Source organism: Nematolebias whitei, chromosome 12, assembly GCF_014905685.2.
Source record: "Nematolebias whitei isolate Nwh7 chromosome 12, NemWhi1, whole genome shotgun sequence".
NCBI lineage: Eukaryota > Metazoa > Chordata > Actinopteri > Cyprinodontiformes > Rivulidae > Nematolebias > Nematolebias whitei.
In genome coordinates this window covers 26,046,586-26,068,673 of record NC_056509.1, presented here as the reverse complement: position 1 = coordinate 26,068,673, position 22,088 = coordinate 26,046,586, and the positions used below count along the sequence as shown (strand labels likewise).

General features: G+C 42.1%; 1 protein-coding gene across 1 annotated transcript; it reads left to right on the top strand.

The window, feature by feature from the left end:
• The first annotated feature begins 11,592 nt into the window (after positions 1-11,592).
• lrfn5b (leucine rich repeat and fibronectin type III domain containing 5b) lies at positions 11,593-21,886 on the top strand. Its single transcript, XM_037685342.1, has 5 exons — positions 11,593-12,483; positions 13,808-13,982; positions 18,864-19,200; positions 19,951-20,251; positions 20,348-21,886. Exons 1-5 carry the CDS (start codon positions 11,593-11,595, stop codon positions 21,041-21,043), a joined length of 2,400 nt encoding a protein of 799 aa, XP_037541270.1. The 3' UTR covers positions 21,044-21,886.
• Positions 21,887-22,088: the final 202 nt, after the last annotated feature.

The window sequence follows — 22,088 nt, the reverse complement described above, 5'->3', positions numbered from 1 at the left end:
CAAGTCAAGCATGTGACCCCCCACCAACCCACACAATGACTTGTACCGCAAGGTCACCAAAAAATCGTCCCATTCTTGCAGGCACGCATCAGATTTATTTTTAGTCCCCTCTTGGCTGCATCTTGTGCTTTTCCCTCTCCTCCAGGTGAAACTGGGAATGATGCCGGCCTGTGATTATATTCAGCAATTTCTTGGAGCAGCCCTGAAGATGCAGTGAGCTTTCTCAATCCCACGTGATGAAAGTCTAAATGAGCCTAAACTGATACAGCGTGAGGAGAAGAGGGTTGCCAGGTGACTGAACAGGACAGTGAGAAATCTGCCCATCACTGACAGATGAGGGTTTTGTGTGGAGTGTTGGTTATCAGTCTCTTATTATTCATGAGTGCCCCAGGCACCATTGTAACTGCTACCCCAGCGGAGCCAAGCCCACGCCTCATTTCTGCTGCCTCTGTTTGCTGCTGGTGCTCGGTGCATGTGCACAGTGTTGGCTGCTGCACAAGGCTGAGATGTGATGGCACCATCATATTCCCTGACCCAAATTCACTCCGCCTCGGTGTGAGCGTGTGACCATTTGAAGAAATTCATCAGATCGAGCTGGAGATGCACACTGGTGCACATGTGCATGCGTTGAGAAATGCTTGCAGCCTGATAGGAGGAACAGATCAATTATTTAGCCGTTTTTGTCGCCGCGTGAGGTAAGAACCACAGCATCTCCAAGGTCTTCGTCGAAGAGCAAATGAGTGCGCGAGCGATGAATTTCTCTCTGGCTGCCCCTGTTTTCACACATACGAGTTTCACACTGAAGTTTCACACTTTTAGGGTTGCTTCAAAATGAGGCGACATGCAATATTGTTGAGTATTGCTTAGTCAGTTGCATTAAACCCACATGATCTGTCAACACAATGCTCAGAGCACTCTCCATGTGCTGGCTGTGGATGTTTAGGGGAGTGGGGGGTCCATCTGATTGCCTAATTCATTTTATTGGTTTGTTGGCATGCAGCTGGTGTGTGGAGCTTATTGGAATCATTTGCTGTATTGATTGTCCAATTCAATTCAGTTTATTTATACAGCGCCAAGTCACAACAGAAGTCGTCTCAGGGCACTGAACAGAAACATTCACGTATATTATAAAAGCCAGTTAGTAAAGTTCTCTATCTAAGGAAGCAGCAGATTGTATTGAATCTTCCCTTCATCACAGTCTCCCATCATGAGCGAGCACAGTGGCAACAGTGGAAAGGAAAAACTCCCTTTGAACAGGAAGAAACCTCCAGCAGAACCAGGCTCAGGACGAGCGGCCATCGGCTTAGACCGGCTGGGGCTTGTGAGGACAGGAAGGAGGAACGAACACAGAATGGCAGGTTCAGGAGGAAAGACGAAAAACACGTTAAGATGGAAATAATGCAAACAGGTTATGTGCACAAACAAAAACAAAACAAATCAAACAAAAAGAAATGATGTGCACATTGCTATTACAGGTAAACTTGCAATATATTGTGCAGCCTTCACAAGAGCAATTAAAGGCTAGCATTCCTTTAAATGAATGTGTTTCGCCCGCCATCTTTCATTAGGGTTTGAAACTAAAACCGTCTTGACAGGAGAAGGACGGAGATGTTTTGGGCAAACCCTGTAAAACACAATTATTGTGGGGCATGATAGCCCTAGAATTTATGTTGTGAACGACACTCAGCTTGTATCTCACTCATTTTTAGATCAATGGCTGTAAAATTGACTTGATCACGATCCCCTTTGTGTTAACTAAGGTTGATAAGCTGTGGTGGCCATCTTGAGATGGAGGGTGACACTGAAATGAAAGAGTTGCAGATGCACATCCAAGGATTACTTTCTGAAAGTTTCATTAAAATCGGTCCAGTGGTTCATGAGATGTTCTGCTAACAGACAGACAGAGTTGACGCCAATATTTATTGCCAATAATTTTAATAAAAATGTTGCACAACGTATACTGCTGGTTGTGCATTGGGGATGATGCTCAGCTACTACCACACCAAGTTTTAGCGTAATATCTATAAAAGTGGACACATTACAGACACCTTTGTCATTTCAAAGGCCAGGTGGCTGTGGCAGACATCTTGCATTGGATTCACTCTAAAAGTTAATCAGCTGCAGAAGCACATCCAGTGATTAATTTCTATAAGCTTTATTAGGATCCACCCAGTCGCTCATGAGATATTTCGCTAACAGACAGGCAACGATAACTGCCTAGTTAATGAGACATTTTACCAACAGATTTTTTTTTTTTTTACAGAAAACTTTCAGAGTTTGTGCTGGGGATGACTCTCAGCTACTCAGAATTTCATCTCAGTGTCTGTAAAACCGACTGAGTTATAGCTGATGCGTGCTTGATAAGGTGGGATACAAATCTTTGGATGTATGTGATGTGCAAGTTGTGTCAGAAATGTATTGGTGTGCATATTGATAAACTTTCAATATATTTTGCAGCCTTAATTTACAAAAAGAAAGAAATCCCTCCTGTGGCGCACGGAGGTGTACTTAAACTTCCTCTACCTGAAGATGCATAAAAGAACGAGCAGATTTCTCTCGTTTTTATAATCTGAACACAAACGCTTCCCTTTAGCACATCTTAGAAACTGTCTCCAATGGTCTTACTAAAAACGAAACTTGTAGAAATATCACATTTCCATTTCTTGGTGTTATTTCCCAGCGTTTGCGCTCCTGCTCCACGGTTTAATGGCACCGACTGTTTATCTTGAGGCGATTGGCTTCAAATATGAGTCGGCGTGCGTTCAGATGGGTATCTGCTGACATTTACTTCACAGCAACGCTCTGTGCTCATCTGGGGACTTAAAGGCATGTGGGGAAGAGGCAGCGCCTGATAACTTGAAGGCAATTTGTTAGTTGAGCCCCACATGGGTTTGGGTATCAGCTAAAACATGGAAGACGTTAATGGGACCAGTTTGGGTTGGAAAAATGTTTAGATAAACACATATGGGTCCCGCCAAATGTAACCCTGCTTAATCACCCAGAAGGCCATTTAACAATCGGACAAAATGCAAATAAAAAAGTGCATTGCGCTTTGTGTATGTGCTTGTTTATCTGTTAGCAAAATATATCTTGAAGCACTGGGCAGATTTGAATGAAACGTTGAGAAAGTATTCACTAGACGTCCGTTTGTAGCTGAATAACCTTTCGAGTCAATTCAATACAAAATGGCCACCACAGCTAATGAACTTTAGCAAACACCCTTATGGCTTTAACTCAGTCAGTTTTACAGGTATAGAGCTAAAGTTTAGTGTTCTAGTGTTGTGAGTTCTTTTTTTTTTTACATCAAAATTAAAGAAAAAAACTCAAGAACCATCATATTTACGGCACTGTCTCAGAAAATCTGGCAATCTGGATCTCTCTTTGAGAGTAGCATCATAATCTTTATATTTATCTTTAAGGCAAAGACAGGACTCCAAACTCTTGGAGATTAACAACATTATCATCAAGGATGAACATGTTTTCATACCTACAGTAGATGACCCGGCTCAGGTCAGTGTAACAGAACCACTAGTAATCGTGACTTTAGCCTCAACATCCAGTCAACATAAAATGATGAAGCAAAGATAATTATACATGATGAACATTTATACAGGTGATATGCATGTTTTCAAGAAATAGACACCTTTAACTGACATAAAAAAGACAAAATCTTCACTGTGAAAGTAATATACCACAAGAGTCATGTTGTGGAAAATATTCAAGAGTTCAACGAGTCCCAGTTCACATCAAGCCACACTGCAGCGGGGCAAAAATAAAACCCCAAAATGAAGTTACAATAAGAACCAGACAATAATGTTTATCCTCGCTAACCTTAAGCACAGCATGAAGAACACAGGAAGTGGTTGACCCGTGCTGGAGCTGGGAGATTTCCAGCAGATCAAGTTAACACTGGATATCTGGTGTTGCTGTGTGAAATGAAACACTTGGAGTTACAAGAAGGAAATGTAGATTCTAATGAACAGCACTTCTATTGATGCAGAGGGCTCTGCTTAGTATGCTATCCCTCCTGACACACACGCACGCACACACACACACACACACACACACACACACGCACACACACACACACACAGACGAGGGCACCAACATTTGGCTGAACGTACAGTCTTTTAGTCGGCACCGTGTTATGACGATCATGTCTGCCACAGCCTTCCATCACAACCTTTGTTCCAGATATTATTAGGTTGCCTGGAAAGAAGCCCACGATTACAACACAACCTAAGCTGACGTTTTCTGTGTTGCCATGGCATCAGGGTTGTCACCCATAAGTTATCACACTTTAACACTGACAGACTTTGCAGGGGAAATGGTGTCAGAGCGCAGCCACACATTTACAATAACCCAAGGTGTTAGATGCTCCATTGGAGCACCACTGTTTGGTCAGGCTGTTTGGACTCTAGGGCAAGCCGTTTGTGTATTTATTCCATAGCTTCAACATCAAGCATTATTTTCACCAAATAGTTTACGACTACATCACACTAGTTGTACATGTGGTCTCATTAGTTCGACATTTGGGTGCTCTAACTCAACAAACGCACTTACTAGTGTCACTTATTTACCAACTGGTGGCACATTTGCCCAACTAGCTGGAGTTAAAGTCATACTGGTCCGTTATTTTACCTAACAGGAGCCCTAAAAGTCCCAACTAACTGGCTTGTTGACACACTTGTGAACCACTGGACCAAACTAGTCAATAACAAACAGAATTGTACATGTTAATTAGTAAGCATAAAAGTCTATTGGAGTCAGCCTCCCCACCATCACAGACATTTACACCTCCAAATGCAGGAAGAGGGCCACCTGCATCATGAAGGACCCCACTCACTCAGCACACACACTTTTTATCCCGCTCCCCTCAAGAAAGAGGTTAAGGAGCATTAAGTGTAGAACCACTAGACTGAGGAACAGCTTCTACCCAAGACTGTTAGACTCATGAATCTCTAACCAGAATAATCACTGTGAAAAATCACATCATGTTGCTGCTGATCTGTTTCATGCTGCTGTGTTCATTCATACTCATCTGCACACACAGACTCATGTTCGTGCTGCTGTTCGGTATATTGTTTTTATGCAATTTTAAGCTACCAGTGCTTAGTGTATTTTTTGTTAAACATTTTTCTTAGTTCATATCTTAGATCTTATTACTGTTTTTCTTTTACATTTTAATCCTTTGCTGGATGTAACTGGGACTGTGTGTACATAGTTTCATTCCACCACATGTGGTACGTATGACCAATAAAGAACTTTGAATCCTTGAATAAAACCCCCTTACATACAGTATACCCTAGTTAACACAAAATATGCCTACTAGTCAACTAGTGACTGTCAGGTATGTGCATTTATTGACTAGTGCAATCTAAAAATTAAAGTTCATCCAACCTTTATTTATACAGGTTAATCCCTGTCATAAAAAATTAAGTTGTTGACTAGAATAACCACTAGTTCACTGGCTGATTTGTTTATTTTTCTTACTAGTTAACTAATGTAGCTAAAAATAGCAAACTAGTGCACTTAAAATGTTAACTACTGAACTGTACGGCCATATTTAGTGGCATTAGTTTACTAGTAACATTCCATAAATTCACAAGTTCACTACATACAGCTTTTTTGGCCTTTACTGCAGCTAAAAACACCCACTAGTTGACTGTTGTGACTAAGTTTGGCCTTACTAGTTAATTAGTCAACATTTTAGGTGCACTAGTTGACATTTTATAGGCACACTGGTTAACTAGTTAAAAAAAACATGTCAGCTTGTTAACTAGTGGGGATTTTTAAGTTTACCTGTCGACCAGCTACACTTTTAGTTTGCACTAATCAACTAGTGCGCACACCTGACAGTCACTAGTTGACTACCGTATTATTCGCCCTATAAGTTGCAGTTTTTGCATAATTTTCATGCCCTGCGACTTATACGCTGAAGTGATACATTTATGTATTTTTTCCCATATTCATAAAACAATTTTTGGCTGAGATATGACTGTTTTCATTCATTCTGACTGAAATATTGAACACGACCATTTTTTAGCCACTAGATAGCAGCAGAGTTGTATAGCATGCCGTTGTATCATGTAATAGGTAAAAGTGGCTATTAATGACACAATTGGCATGCCGTTGTATCATGTAATAGGTAAAAGTGGCTATTAATGACACAATTGGCATGCCGTTGTATCATGTAATAGGTAAAAGTGGCTATTAATGACACAATTGGCTTACCTTACAGGCCACCTCCGTCCAGCTCGCTTGGAGCAACAGTCAAATCAGCTTCATTTCGCTGTGCCGCCCCGGCAAAATGCAGCTGATTTGACCATTAAAGTGCATTTATTGAATAAAAGTTCAACTGATACACACCTTAACTATAATTTCGAGCAAATAAATAATTGTTTTTAAATGTTAATCTTGTTAAAGTCCTCCCGTTCACACTCCTGTGGCCGTCATTTGACAGCCAATTGATTTTTCGCACAGCACTGGCCCACATTTCTGGGTTTGGTCCACATTTCAGGGTTGTCAGTAGTGACGTGTAACAAACGCGACACATCAGCGGTAACGCTAATAGATGCGGCGTATACGGCGAAGCGACATATTTATGGATTTTTCCACTTTATTAGACATATTTGGATTGATGCGACTTACAGTATAGGGCAGCGCGACATGTGCGTCAGAAAATGCGGTACTAAGTATATTTTGTGTTGACTAGGTAACATGTGAGGGTTTTTGTTGCTTACTAACCCTCACATGTTACGCGGTCTGTTATTGACTAGTTTGATCCAGTGGTTGACAAGTGTGTTAAAAAGCCAACTTGTTGGGAAGTTTCCTTAGTTGGGAAAGAAGTGTAACTAGTTTGATAAACAAGTGCTCTAAAATGTTGAACTAGTGCGTCCAAATGTGCAACCAGTGCAGTGTAGTTGCAAACCAGTTGGCGAAAGTGACTTTTTAAAATGGGGCTATAGATGGAATACACCATAGCAGCTAAATGAAAATATGAGCCACTTCAGGAGATGCAGCAGCTCCATCTGGCCTCATAAGACAGAAGACCTGTTTCACCGCCTTGTCGATACCATTTTACCATCATGCTGCAGCATCTGTTTACCTCCAGCAACACAGCGGAGCTTATTTTTGGCAGCGGCAGACATCCGGCCGCTCATCTTTGAGTAACCCGGGCAAGGAGCTGCCGTTTTGACCTGCGTGGAGCCTCAAGCAGATCTCATTAACTTCCTCACTCACGCAGGGCTGCTTTCCCTGAGTTCCTGCCCAGACATGGATAGCAGAGGCTTCCTCACATGATCTCCACCATAAGTTAGACCATCTGAAAACATATCCCCTCGTGACCTCGCAGGCTGATTGGCATGCAACATGCTGCAGAAGGATTTTCTTGGCAAATGCTACCCTGGGGGATACCATAGATATCCTCTCCTGAAATATTCTGCTGCTGCACATGAGTGTGTGTGTCTGACGCTGGAGCTTGTTGTGTGGCGAGCATCTTCTAATAGGCCCAAATCCACCCACCAGTGTGCATGTGTGGGTGTGGGCTGTCAGTCTGCTCTGAAGTGGAAGTACCTGCTCGGAGGTGGTAAACGCAAGTTTGATTGACTAAAACGAAGATTACGGTTGATGCATCAATAAAACAGTCTGCTTTTGTGTTTACTCTTGGGCCACCATGTCGCCTTGCAGAAACAAGATCTGCAAGCTGGATGATAATGAATTTCTGGGGGTGTGACATTTAAAGATCAAGTGCGTGATTGATGAACGCATTAATTGATTATCTACTTATTTGTCCACATACCTGATGAGTGCAACCTGTTCTGCAAATCTCTGTGGAACAGCCATAATTAAATGCAAATGAAGGGGACCGGTAACAGATATTTCCTGCCCAGTGGCTTGGACGTCCTTTTGCTCTTGCCCAACAAATTTCAAAAGGATTATCTTTGCAACAGTTCACCACACACTTAGCTGAGTTTTCAGCAACAACAACAACAAAGTGTCTCATCTCTATAGAGTGAATCAATATCACGTCTTCAGCACCATTTGTGTCTGGACGTAGCAGGTCCTACATGCCTCGCTGCCCAATCAGAGGCCGTCCCATTCAGTCAGAGTGGGAGGTTTTTGCTATCAAGCAATGAACAGTGAACCTCAGATGTTATAGGTTTTCCTCAGATGTACACGTATTTCAGAGCAAATGCTAAATTGTGACACAGGCAATTGGAAAAAACTAGCTGTTCAGCCTTTGAGGTCGAGGACTGCCTTTAAGAAGAATCATGGCAGCGTTCAGTAACGACTGCACTCCCCACTTCTCACTAACTCAGGGCCACGCATCACCACACTTTGGAACAAAACCCACAAATCTTGTGCTATTTGGTGAAGTTGTTCCACATAAAAATGGGTCAGGAAAAGACATTTATTCATTGCAGCTTCATCTTCGGCGCTCATAAAAATGTCAGCGCGTTCTCTCTAATAATATTCCTCCCCTCGCTATTATGGACCATTTTAAGACGACCTCGTTCCGGCCTTCTTGTCAGGTTTTTTCACCCTGGCTGTCAAAATGCAACTGCTGACAGCCATCATGCCATCATGGCTTCCTTCACTTCCATCCTCCTTGGGAACAAAAACGAAGCGCGGCCCCTCTTGGCAGTGTGTCTCTCCTGTCCGGTCCACTGTTTTTCTTTATTAGGTTTTCTGCACGCTCAGAAGGGCAAAGTTATTACACCATGAGCTGTGTGTCATCGCTCAGCTGCAGAAGGTGCTTTGGAAGCATAAAGGTTCTCCGTTTCATGCACTCTTCAAGAACTAACATTGGAAATGGGTTAATGTATTACTTATTGTTTCTTTGATCCCCTGGCAGAATATTTCATGAACCACTGGATGGAGTTTAAAGATATTCACAGAAAGTAATCATTGGCTGCCTCAGCAATTAATCAACCATTGGAGTCAATCCAATTCTACATAGCTATAGCTTATTGACCTTGGTAAACACAAAAATGGCTTTAACTCAATTGATTTTACAGATACTGGGCTATAATTTGATTAGGCTGCAGCTGAGAATTATTCACAACACACACTTTGAGCACTAACACATTGTGCAACACCTTGAGATCCAGTGTAGGGTTGCACAACGTGTTATTTTTAACGTTTGAATATAAAACAGTTACAACTCTGTCATTTCCCAGCACAAGATAGTCAGTTTAAAACCTCTAAAGTATTCCTTCAAGGGATACTACACTGATATTTGTTTGTATATTTTGCATTTTGCAAGACGGAATCTTATGTTTTCTGTACTTGGTTGGATTGCTGTGCCATCCATCCATTATCTTTACCCGCTTATTCCATTTTGGGTCCAGGGGGTCGCTGGTGCCCATGTCCAGCAATCACTGTGCGAGGGGCGGGGTACACCCTGGACGGGTCGCAAGTCCATCACAGGGCCACATAGAGACAAACGAGACAAACAAACATTCACTCTCTCACTCACACCTAGGGACAATTTAGAGTTACCAATCAGCCTAACATGCATGTTTTTGTTCTGTGGAAGGAAACCGGAGAACCCGGAGAAAACCCACGCATGCACGGAGAGAACATGCAAACTCCACCCAGAAAGGTCCCGGACCGTGATTTGAACCGGGGACCTGCTCGCTGAGAGGCAGCAGCTCTACCAGTTGTGCCACTGTGCTGCCCCTATTCAATTCCATTTAGTTTATTTATACAGTCAAGTCAAGCCAGATTTATTTATGTAGCACATTTAAAACAGAAACTGTTACCAAAGTGCTTAACAAAAAGATTGCAATATCAAACAAAAAGTAACTAGATATATGTACAGCACATGGAATTAAATCTAAAAACACAAAACATAATTAGAAAAAATGAAATAGTAAATCAGATCACCTTGGAACTGGAGCTCCAAGTCACAACAGAAGTTATCTCAGATCACTGTACAGAAACATTCATGTATATAGTAAGTTAATTAAATTATTTATCTGAGGAGCAGACTGCTTTGAGTTTAACTTCATCACAGACTCTCATCTTGAGCAAGCACAAAGGCGACAGTGGAAAGGAAAACTCCCTCATGCGGAAGAAACCTTTAGCAGAACCAGGCTCAGGACAAGCGGCCGTCTGCTTCGACCGGCTGGGTTTGAGAGGAACAGGAAGGAGGAACAGATACACAATGGCAGGTTGAAAATCATATGTTAAGATAGAAATAAGTTCACATACAAACAATTCATATGTAACAATTCATTTAAGGAAATGAGGTCAGTTTGTCTTCCAGTAGTCTAAGCCTATGGCAGCATAACAAACCAATCCTAACTATAGGATTTATCAAAAAGGAAAGTCTTAAGCCCATTCTTAAAACTGGACAGTGTGTCAGCCTTACAGACAGAAACTGTAAGTTAGTTCCACAACCAAAAGATCTTCCTCTTATTCTGCTTTTGGAAACTCTAGGAACCACAAGTAAGCCTGCAATCTGAGAGCAAAGTGCTCTGTTAGAAAAATATGGGACAATAAGATCTGTAATATAAGATGGAGCTAGGTTGTTGAGAGCTTTGTAGATTAGAATTACGATTTTGAATTCAATTCTGGATTTGACAGTGAGCCAATGGAGAGAAGCTAAAACTGGAGAGACACAGTATGATCTCTCCCACTAACTCCAGTTAAGACCCTGGCAGCAGCATTTTGGATTAACTGAAGACTTTTTAAAGACATTTTTGGACAACCTGATGATAAATCATTGCAATAGTTCAGTTTCTGTGTATTGTAATGGGACACCCACCGAGCTCAAAACTGCATCAGACAATCCCGTCTCATGTCACTCTTCTCTGATCCATGGTGTGTTGCATCTGCAGAGCTGTGATTTGATCTCCAAGGTCTTAGTTTTTATGGCGTTCTACATCCTCGACAATGTCTCTGGATTCATCAGATGGATCCCATCTTATCCCACGTCTCAACTGTGTCGTAAGTAAAAGAAGCAGCAGAGAGAGCAGAGAGAAAATCAATAGCACAGGATAGCACATCCTCACCGAGGCAGCGGGCCCAATCATCCCTTCCTATTGGCGATATGATCCTGAGAGATATTCATCTAATTCTTATGAGGCTCCGAACTGCCAGTCTAGACTTTCATCCTTCTGTACACAAACATAAAAGGACGTGTATTACCATATCACAAAAAAGTATGATCAGGGGCTTAAAGGGAAAGTCGACACACAAAAAAATCCTACTAGATTACCCAGGATGTTTCACTGTCAAGTCCGCAGGTGACTAATTAGTTTCGTGTCTAATTGCACAGCTTTTATTGTTTGTTCATGGTTTGACTTGCTTAGCTTCCTGCCCACAATTTGAATTCCCTGAGCTTTGAGTTGGCAGGGTTAACGTTACAAATCTGGTGAAAAAAGATTTAACTTGCAGGCAGAATCCCCCAGTTTCTCATTTAAAGGGAGCTTCCTCACTGTGTGGGTGCAAATATGATACCAATTACACTTTCTTGTTTTGCAATGTAGTCGGTTTCATAAATAGCTTACTCTTATCATTGCGTCTTTTTACCTCGTTTTTTTTTTTTTTTTTTGCAGGTCTGTTAACCTGATTTGAACCCAAATGGAGTCGCTCCTGGTGTACCTGATAGTCCTTGGTGTGGCTGTAAAGGCCCACAAAGTGCAAATCTGCCCCAAACGCTGCAACTGTCAGGTACTCAACCCCAATCTGGCGACTCTGTGCGACAAAAAGGGTCTTCTGTTCGTGCCGCCGAACATCGACAGGCACACGGTGGAAATGCGGCTCGGGGACAACTTTGTAACCAGCATTAAACGGAAAGACTTTGCGAACATGACCAAGCTGGTGGACCTGACTCTCTCCCGTAACACTATTGGGTCCATCGCACCGTACGCCTTCAAAGACCTGGAGAACCTACGAGCCCTTCATTTAGACAGCAACCGGCTGACCCGCATAACCAACGACACCTTCAGTGGGATGTCCAAGCTGCACCACCTCATCCTCAACAACAACCAGCTCACCCACATCCACATTGGGGCCTTCAATGACCTAACAGCACTGGAGGAGCTGGATTTATCATACAACAACTTGGAAAGTGTCCCATGGGTGGCCATTCAGAGGATGTCCAATCTCCATACGCTCAATTTGGACCATAACATGCTCAGCCTGATTCCAGAGGGAACGTTTTCTGGGCTTCAGAAGCTCAAGAGGCTGGATGTGACCTCCAACAAGCTCCAGAAGCTTCCTCCCGACCCTGTTTTCCAAAGAGCAGGGGTCCTGGCCACCTCTGGGATAATGGGGCCTTCGTCGTTCGCACTGAGCTTCGGAGGGAACCCGCTGAGGTGTAACTGCGAACTGTTGTGGCTGCGGCGGCTGCGGAGGGAGGACGATCTGGAGACCTGCGCTTCACCACAACACCTGGCTGGACGCTACTTCTGGACAGTTTCAGAGGAAGAGTTCCTGTGTGAGCCTCCTCTCATCACCAGGCACTCTCAGGTAAAACCAATGAAACGAACTGTAAACTGTTGAAGAAGTGGGGTTCAGTGGAAAAGTTAAAAACAATTAGATGTTACCTGTCGTAGGTATGAACTCAGTTTGGAGATAATTTAATGCTGACAGGACTGATGAGCTAATGGCTAGTCTGTGTGAGCTTTATCTGACTGGGCTGCAGCTAGTTGGTGAAAGGTATCCATGGGGAGGGTCCAGAACATCTCGCAACACTTATGGGGGTTCTCAGTTTGTTCGAGTCACAGTGGCTTAAAAACGTACATGACAATTCTTCCCTCAAAGTAATCATGTAGTTGTCACTGGAGTCTGAAACCCACCAGAATTTTTGCATGTCCAACCGGTCTCAAGAGCACTTGAGCTGTATTTTGACTCCTGCATGGGATTTTTCCTCTGACAGAAAACATATGAGGCAGCTGCCGAGGTGGGTACAAAATAAGCTGAAGCTGGTATTACGTGGGCGAAGGTGGGTAATAAAATAATGTGCACGATCAAGAATGCAATTTTGCAAACAGTGCACCAAAAGTGGGCTGTGATTTTCAAAAACTGAAGGTTCAAAACATGGTCTCGTGGCTCACTGGTCGAAAACTAATGGTCAAAATGAAACTAGAGATTAAGGCAATCCAAAGAGATATCTCCAACAGGTAAGATATTAACTGTTAAACCTTTCCACTGAACACTGCTGCAAACGAGCCATGTGTTGCACCCTCTGAGCCAGAAAACACTTGAGTTATTTCAAGGTGGCATATTGTTCTTTGCTGGACTCTCTCAAAGTGTGAAGGACTGTCGAACTTGCCACTAACAGATTATTGTAACAGAACACCTTCTAAAAATGCCTCACGTAAAAATATTGGTCTGTGGTCAAGATTTTAGCGAAGTTCAGGAATTTCTCTTCTTAGATTATTAGCCTGTTTAATTATAGCTGGAAGGTGAAGCTGTTGAATCACAGTGGAAGCTTGCGCTGAATTAGTCCTCGAGCCGTGCATCCAAACTGAATTATTGGACCAAATCTGTGCCAAATAACTATAGCAACATCAACTCATTTACATTCTGCAGACCCGTTTTGCAGAAATGACTTGGATTCCATATTGTACACTGCAGGGTTGTGTTATGTTGACTACCATGCCGTTATGAAGAGCTTGAATCGGTCTCATGACATCAGTTTGGAAAGAGTTTAAAACTCAACATCATCCATGTCGATTTGATCCCTGCATGTGATCAGATTCTGTTTTCCATTGCACAGATTTCAGTATTTTATGCAGTCAGCTGCAACACACTCCTCTGTCTCTGTACTACTCTCCTCCCTCTGCCTCAGGAGCTGAGAGCTTTAGAGGGTCAGAGCGTGACTTTGCGCTGCAAAGCCAGAGGTGACCCCGACCCCAACGTCCACTGGATTGCACCGGACGGACGCCTCATGTCCAACTCCTCCAGGGCGGTGGTCCACGCAGACGGAACGCTGGAGATCCTCATCAGCACCGTCAAGGACTCGGGTGCGTTTACATCCCTCCAGCTGCTCTTGTGATGTTGACTGAACTGAATTAGTTGTTTGCTTGTGCACACGAAAGCCTAAAGATTGAAGTATCTGTCTACAGCACACGATAAGGTGGACGTGTGGAGACACGCAGCCTGAAGTACTGATATAAGGAGCAAGAAAATGAAAACTGTCTCATTTTTTTTTATTATTTTAATGGCTGCTTCTATTTGTTCTCATACCTATAAACGAGTATTACATCCCAGCTTAAAGCACCCACATTACGCTTTTTATGGTTTCCCCTCACGGTGAGTGTGTTTCAGCTTATTAAAAACCCCAAAGTCGACACTGAAGGGAGTAATTCTGTCTCTGCTGCACGGCCCCCCTGAAACACCAAGCTTGTCACATCACATTGTAACACAGTCATAGAGTGTCGCGCCTTGTAGATGTTCTCCGTGCCTTCAGAAGACGCACGAGTAGCTGTCAGGCAAGTTTGAGCCAATTAGCTGACCAATCGGAGCAGACTTGGCCTTTTGGGTTAGAGGGCACGAAGGAGGCCGGCATTCCAGACAGAATGTGACAAAATGGGCTGGAGTGAAAATAATATGCAGGTTTGGAACAATAAGATGGCATTTATTGTAGTGGGTAACCAAAGTAACCAAAGTGAAGAGAAAAACTTGTTAAAACGTTAAAGGCCTCGCGTTTCTTCAGGAAACGTATACAGCCCACTGTTCATATCAGAACCTTAAGATTGTTTTTAAACAATCTCATGTGTCGTCAAGAGATATGACACTGATTATGTGTTGTAAATGACTCTCAGCTACTACCACACCAATTCTTTACTCATTTGTTATAATGTTGTTTGTTGGCCATAATGAGGATCAGCTATAGCAGCCACCTTGATTATAATTAACTTCCAAAGCTAAGGATCTGTAGATGTGCGCACAATGATTAGTTTCTGAAAGTTTAAGTAAAATCCATCCAGTGGTTTATGAGATACTTTGCTAACAGACAAATAAGGTTGACTCATATTGTTAATGCTAAACTTCCAAACAAGGCACAACGAGTATCTGTAAGAAAAGGTGTGAATGAGTCTCAGCTACAAACACTCAAAGGTTCAGCTTAATATCTGTAAAATTGATGGAATTATAGCCGTTTTTGTGTTTCCCAAGACCTTTGGCTGTAGCAGTCATTTTTAAATTGTGTGAGCTCCAGAAGTTAATCAGCTGTTAGAGGAACGTTTAGTGACGATGTCCTGAAAGCTTCATTAAAATCCATCCAGTGGTTCAGGAGATAATTTGCTGGTGAAGATCCTCAGATTTGCTAACAAACAGACACAAAAACAATAAAATGTTCAGTAAACTAAAATAAAACCATCAGATCTTTAAACACGAGACACGAGGCAGCTGTGAGCTCCAAGGTCAAAACGATCAGGGTTACGTTTGAACAAAACAGCCACGTCCACCGTTGTTCATCCATCCTGTGTCTCCGTCTCATTCCCAAGCCAGAGACTGTGGTCCGATGCGTTCTTGCTAAAATAAGCATTTAAACTTTTTTACTTTTTAAATAAAAGAATAAATAAATTTGTAGTACAGTCCATAGAGATCAAGCAGCTAATCTCCCTTTAGCTGCTGCTGTAACGCAGTTAAAAAAAAGACAAACAGCTTAGTTTGTAAATGCCAGAGATCTGCGTACTTATAGGATCAAGCACTGTTTATGGGATGTTACATCATTCTGCATGGCATTCACTTCTGATTAATTTTATGCCCGCAAATAATCATAAACCCATTGGAAAGCAAGTCTTTAAAAAGTAAGATAAACATATTCTAACAGGATATGCGCTTTCTCTTACATAACGATGAATATTACTCAGTTTTTATTCATTTACTGGGGTCTGAAGTCAGAAAACTATAACGTCTTGTAAAAATAAACACGAGCATCATAATCAAGAGAAATTCTTCGGTGTAAAAAGACGACAAAAGTCAAATATTTTCTACAGGAGGTTACTGTAATCTTTTCTAAAAGGTAAATATTACTAGATGTTTTAGTAGATTTACCATCCTACGCTGAAAGGTGGAGGTGGGCGATAATGTTTTTGCCTTCATTTGTCAGTCTGTTAGCTCAAAACATCATGAACCACTCTGCTTTAAACAAAACTCTCAAAATAATCATTCAATTGAACTGATTAACTTTGAGGGTTTAAGACGCCCATCAGAGCTAACTGACTTGGCAACTGCTCAGTCAGTTTTATAAAAACTGAGCTAAAACTTGGCGTGGTAGTAGCTGAGAGTAAGTCCCAACACCAGCTCTGAGCAGTTTGTGGGAGATCTCACAATATTCATTGCGCTTTGCAAAAAGTTATGTTTTGAAATTGGACCAAAACGGCCATGACTCCATCATTATAAGATGATCTTTGGAACTCGGTGGGCGATGCTCATTCATTCAAGAAAACCTGGGCGGTCATTTTTATTCATCGGGACTTGATCCGGTTCTTTGAGCTGACGGTTGGACCTCCTGCTGCGACGGACAGAACTTTGACTGGTGTCTGTCGTGAGGAGGTTGTCTCCATCTCCATAAGGGTTTTAAAGATAAGAGACTCTGACACGCCATAATGCTCTGCTCTTCACACGTCCATAACAAAACCATGTGCAGCTGACTTCCTGTTTGAGTCCTACATCTGGAGTTTTTTTCAAAACCAGCACCACTTATAACGACGAGCACCAGATTAACCATTTCCATGAAATTAGGCTGCAAACATGTGAGAGCTGTTCCAAAGCTGCTCTTATTTACATTTATAGAATAGTCCATGTCCAATCTGATCTTTGTGAGGACATAAAATGACAGAAAACTTTTAAGATGATGCTTTTATTGCAGCATGTTTATCTGAAAAATACTCTGAAGGAGGCATCAATGTGTAATACAGTACATCCGATACGATAATCCTTAATATGTAGATGTTTTTTTTTAAGATACTGAACGGTAAAGGTGTGCAAGAATGTTTTAGCCCAGGGCTATTCAACTGGTGGCCCATGGGCCACTTCCAGCCTGTGGGTGACTTCAATCCAGTCCACTTCATTCAAAAAAAAAAAAAAAAAAAAAAAAAATATATATATATATATATAATATTTTTTGAGGTCTGGGTTTGGGGTTCTGTTTATTGCAGTTATGTTTCAACGCAATAAAATAAACCAATTTAACAGGCAACAAACAGATCATTGTAAAGTTTGGTTTATGATTTTATTTGATGGATGTCTGGCCCCCATTTTTGTTGAATATCCCTGTTTTAGCCTGTTTTGTCTGTGTGAATGTTAAAAAATATTGCATTCTAAAACACATCAGGAATCAGGCATTTAATTATATGTCTCTTTATCAAGAATATATTTTTTTGCCCCAGTTTACAGAAAAGTAAATAAGGTATGGAAACTTGGAGAGCTTGTTTTCATTTTATGCAGTAATTGTCATATTTAGTTTTGAAGTATTTGACTGTTAAAGAAGTGTAAACAGGTTAAGAAAAGTCATCATTTGCTTTTCTAAACAAAAAAACGTTACTTGGAGCAGCAGGAAACATGTTCATCTACTTCAGAAAGGCCAGACCTTTGCTCCTCATTTGAATATTAAAAAGAAGGTCTAGCATTCCTTAAAATAATGCATACCAACTTTTATGCCAGAGATTTAAACTAAAATCATCTTACGTTGAGAAGTTGCAGCCATTTTGGTCAGTTCGTGAAAACATTAAACACAGATTCACATGTTCTTGAGAAATCTGTTAGCACTCAAAACACATGTTGAGAATGACTCTCATCGACTACTCCACCAAGTTTTAGCCCAGAAACTGTAAGAGTGAAACGTTACATCCATTGTTGTGTTGGCTTATATTGATGAGCTGTGGTGACATCTTAAATCTGGTTGCCAATAGTTATTTTCTGAGTATCATTAAAATGTGTCCAGTGGTTCAATAGATATTTAGCTAACAGGAAAAAAAGACGCCCACACAGGTGATTACATGTACACTCACTTTGCATGACAATAGGCAATATCAATGAAGTTCTGTGTATTACTGAAACTTGGCACTTACCTGTAGCTAAGATTGTGAGTTAAGTGGAGTTACAGTATGTGGAAAGGTTATGAACAATTAATATCTCACCTGTCAAAGATAGCTCTGTGAGTTACCTGAGTTTAGAAATAAATATAGTTTAATTATGTCCGGATTAGCTAATTTGTGTTGGCTCAAAACCTTGGGATATTACTGCAAGTTTAAAACTCCAATCTCAGAAATTTCCAAGTTGATGATTTCCAAACAGACAATGTTGTAAAGGTTTATGAAACAACATTTTGTATTACAATAACATGTTTAGTAGTGACGTAGTTTGAATGCAGCAATCCACTTTGGTCTTGGCCCCCCTCAGGCGTTCGATCAGAAAAAAACTTAGTCTATAAACTGAGATGGTTCAGAGAGCTATCAACATTAAGTGAACAGTTCATAAACTTTTCACGGAGTTCCACTTCAAAAATAAATGCAAGGTCACTTTAAAAAGAGACTTTTCTTTGAGATGCTGCCTTGCAAAGAGTCAGAGTTTCTATATTGTCATTCGCACCACATGTGGTACATGTGGTCCCAGTTACATCCAACATTAAAATGTAAAAGAAAAACACAGGATCTAAGATATGAACTAAGTAAAACATCAGCTAAAAATACGCTAAGCACTAATAGCATAAAAACAATATGGCAAACAGCAGCACAAAGAGGGGTGAAGGGCTCCATGTACTCCATTATGACACGTTTTCAACAGTGGACGATAATGAGCATGGTGTCTCTCTGCATGATAAAAACCACATGATATGATTTAAAATAGTCAAACATATGCAGTTGTTTATTTTGCATCATTGTTTTGTGTTCCAGGTTCCTTCACCTGCGTGGCTTCCAACGCTGCCGGAGAGGCCCAGCAGACGGTGGAGCTGGTCATCACTAAACTCCCTCACATCACCAACAACTCAATATCAGATCAGGAGCCGGACCCCGGGTCATCAGACATCGCCACGGTGTCCAAGACGGGCTCAGAGGCAGGTGGGGGGGTCCCTCTGGGGAATGCCAAGACGAGCCAAGAGAAGAAAGTAGTAATTGCCGAGGCCCATTCCACTTCAGCGCTGGTCAAGTTTAACTTCCACAGGAGTATTCCTGGAATCCGCATGTTTCAAATCCAGTATAACGGGACCTACGATGACTCACTGGTATACAGGTAAAAAAAAACTAGTGACTGTATAGCTATGATTTTATGTTATCTTCATAGTATATTATGAATTCTTAAATCCCGTCAGAAGTGCAGTCATTAAGAGCTGGACCTGACTGTCGATATGATTTGTGGTATCTACTAATCCCATCAGGAAGGAAGACTAATGCACTGCGTCTGAATTCTTATCCTTCTATTCATAATCTCCCCTTGTGTATTATTTACTATGTGCGGGGCCTTGATAATGCCTAATCAACAAAATCAAAACACAGTGTCAGCACTAAGCTGCGGACCCAGAGGAAGATGAAAGAGCCGTCTTCCAGTGTTGAACAAAGAAAAAGCATCAGAGAGGCTTTGACACAAGCGTATCTGTAGAAGCACTGCACGCAGCATTCCTTATTCCTCCCTGCGTTCTCTCCATATTTAGCGGTAATCACTGTAATATGATAGGATGGCTGCACAAATCCCTTTTTTCTAAATGATCTTTGAGGTCAGTAGCACATATGGCTTGTCAGCAGCAGCTTCAGAATGAACAGAGGCTTCCTGCGTTCCCATCTAAACGCTGTTTTTCGGAGCTATTGTGGAAAGAAAAAGTGTCAGAACAGATTGTGCGTTGACAGATCTTGAATAGCCACAATGAGAGATGAATTATTGTCGTGTCATTGCGTCCGAACAACAGTAAGGCGGTGAATCTTTTTTTTTTTCATTTAAACCCTGCTAATCTATGTTGCAACTCACGAAGCTTCTCTTCCTCAACAGAATGATCCCTCCCACCAGTAAAGACATCCTGGTGAACAACCTGGCAGCAGGTGCGCACTACGATCTGTGCGTGTTGGCGATCTATGACGACCTGGTGACTTCTCTGACAGCCACCAGGGTGATTGGTTGCGTCCACTTTTCCACGGAGCCACAGTACCTGAGCTGCCACTTCATGCAGTCTCAGTTTCTTGGCGGGACCATCGTTGTCGTCATTGGGGGGATCATTGTGGCCTCTGTGCTTGCTTTCATTATCTTCCTCATTGTGCGCTACCGAGTGTGTAACCAAGGAGATGCAGATAAGGTCAGTAAGGTGTGAGTCATGAGGTCTATTTTATTGGCTTTGAAGAAATGGTGTGTGTTGGACTGGTCGTCATTCTTCTCTCTCCTGTCGCGTCAGGCTCTGGAGATGGGGGATATTCGATCACTGAGCAGTGATGGACAACTACAAGGCTGTGGGATCCCCAAGTCCCTGTCTAAGCAGGTCCTACGTCCAGAGAAGAATGACAAGGACTGCCTCAGAGTCGCCCTTCCTCCCCTGGAGCCAACCAAACAGCGAGCGCCTGTTGCCGTGCCCACCACGAAACCTTCTGTCCCCGACTGCACAGTCTCTACCTCTGCTGGAAGTCATAGCTGGCACCCGGCCTCTCCAGGAGCCCCGAGGCCCAAACGCTCTGGAGCCCCACCGAAACCTTCTGAGGCTCGGCGAGCTGAAGCTCAGGCAGACGTAGAGCTCAATAACATGAACCGTAATAACTCTTCAGAGGTAAAAATGGCCACCGCCGTCGCTGTTCCTGCGCCTGGCCAGCCCGTTAAATGGACTGCTGCTCCCAGGGGTCCGCGGCCCCACCAAGCTTCTCGACATTACATGACTGTGCCAGCAGGGGGAGTGAGAGTGAACCGCAGGCACTCGCTCAATGCAGACTCGTACAGGGAGCGCTGCTACATGGCCTACCCAAAAACCGGGGCCAGTCTGCGCTCCAAACGCAGCCTGTCGATGAGCGGAGAGCTGCCGCAGCTCGAGAGCACAACAAACATTCACCGAGCTCGAGACAAACTGTCCAAGTCGGAGTGGCTGCTGGAGAGCACTTTATGATTTGACGTTAATGACCTGCGCTCTAGTTTTCTTGAATCGGACTGGACTGAAGGCCCGTTCTGGAGCATACAGGAATATTTTTGCCTTGATTTGAAAAGTTGTGCTCCTCACCGAGGGACCTGTGGAAGGCAGGCACACAGGGTCATGGAAAACATTTCAGTTTTTTACCTTATAATCTATCAAAGTCTTCTTTATATCAACATTTGATTGAACTTTAATGAAAGGCACAACAGTGTATAAAACAATGTCATGTACAAAAACGTTTAGTTGAGTGAGATACTATACATCTCAGTACAACCATAAGTGTTCATGTGGTATTGAATGCAGTAACCTAAACATACTGTATTATAACAAGAAAAGCATCACACAGAGGATGCAGTTATACTTACAGTATTTGATACTTCAAGGGACAATTCAGATCTTGTGAAATGGAATTCTGTGGGAAGGTTATGAACAATTATTGGTACTATCTTACCCTGTTGTATAACGTTGTTTGAATGGCCTTAGTTTGGGAAAATAGAGTTTAATTCTAACTCAACTGACTGGTTAATGGTTAAACCCAGTAGTGCCACCAAGAGGGGGTCAATGGAGGAAATGGCAACCCTAATATCCTGATGCATGCTCAATAATCCTAATAAATGTGCTGACCCACCAGAAAAGACAGTATTATATGCATAACATTTGTATTAAAATATGAGTTTAAGAGAGGAGAGAACAAATGTTGAGTTGAGTGGTGACTGTTCTGTTTTGGTAATATCAACTGTAAAACTAGATAAATTGCATTTCTGAAATGCACCGAAAGGAGCTCAACAAGCTTAAATTAGCAGAAGAAGGCTCAAAGAATGATTGCTGAAAGAAGCCGAAATGTACATAAAAAGTGGGAATTATCTAAAAAAAGCTGAAATTAGCAACAACAACAAAAACAGCTAAAAAGTAGCTAAAAAAATCCGAAAGAAGCTTAAATTATCTGAAGGAAGTGGAGAGAGAGCACATATTTGCTGAATTTGGCTAAAAAAGTTTAAACTAATGCAAAAAAATGTGTAAT

Bases quoted from the DNA above. Each gene is read 5' to 3' on its own strand.
- lrfn5b (XM_037685342.1), top strand. From the start codon at position 11,593: ATGGAGTCGCTCCTGGTGTACCTGATAGTCCTTGGTGTGGCTGTAAAG. The intron at 13,983-18,863 runs GTGCGTTTACAT...TTTGTGTTCCAG, and splicing joins CAGCACCGTCAAGGACTCGG to GTTCCTTCACCTGCGTGGCT. The intron at 20,252-20,347 runs GTCAGTAAGGTG...CTGTCGCGTCAG, and splicing joins ACCAAGGAGATGCAGATAAG to GCTCTGGAGATGGGGGATAT.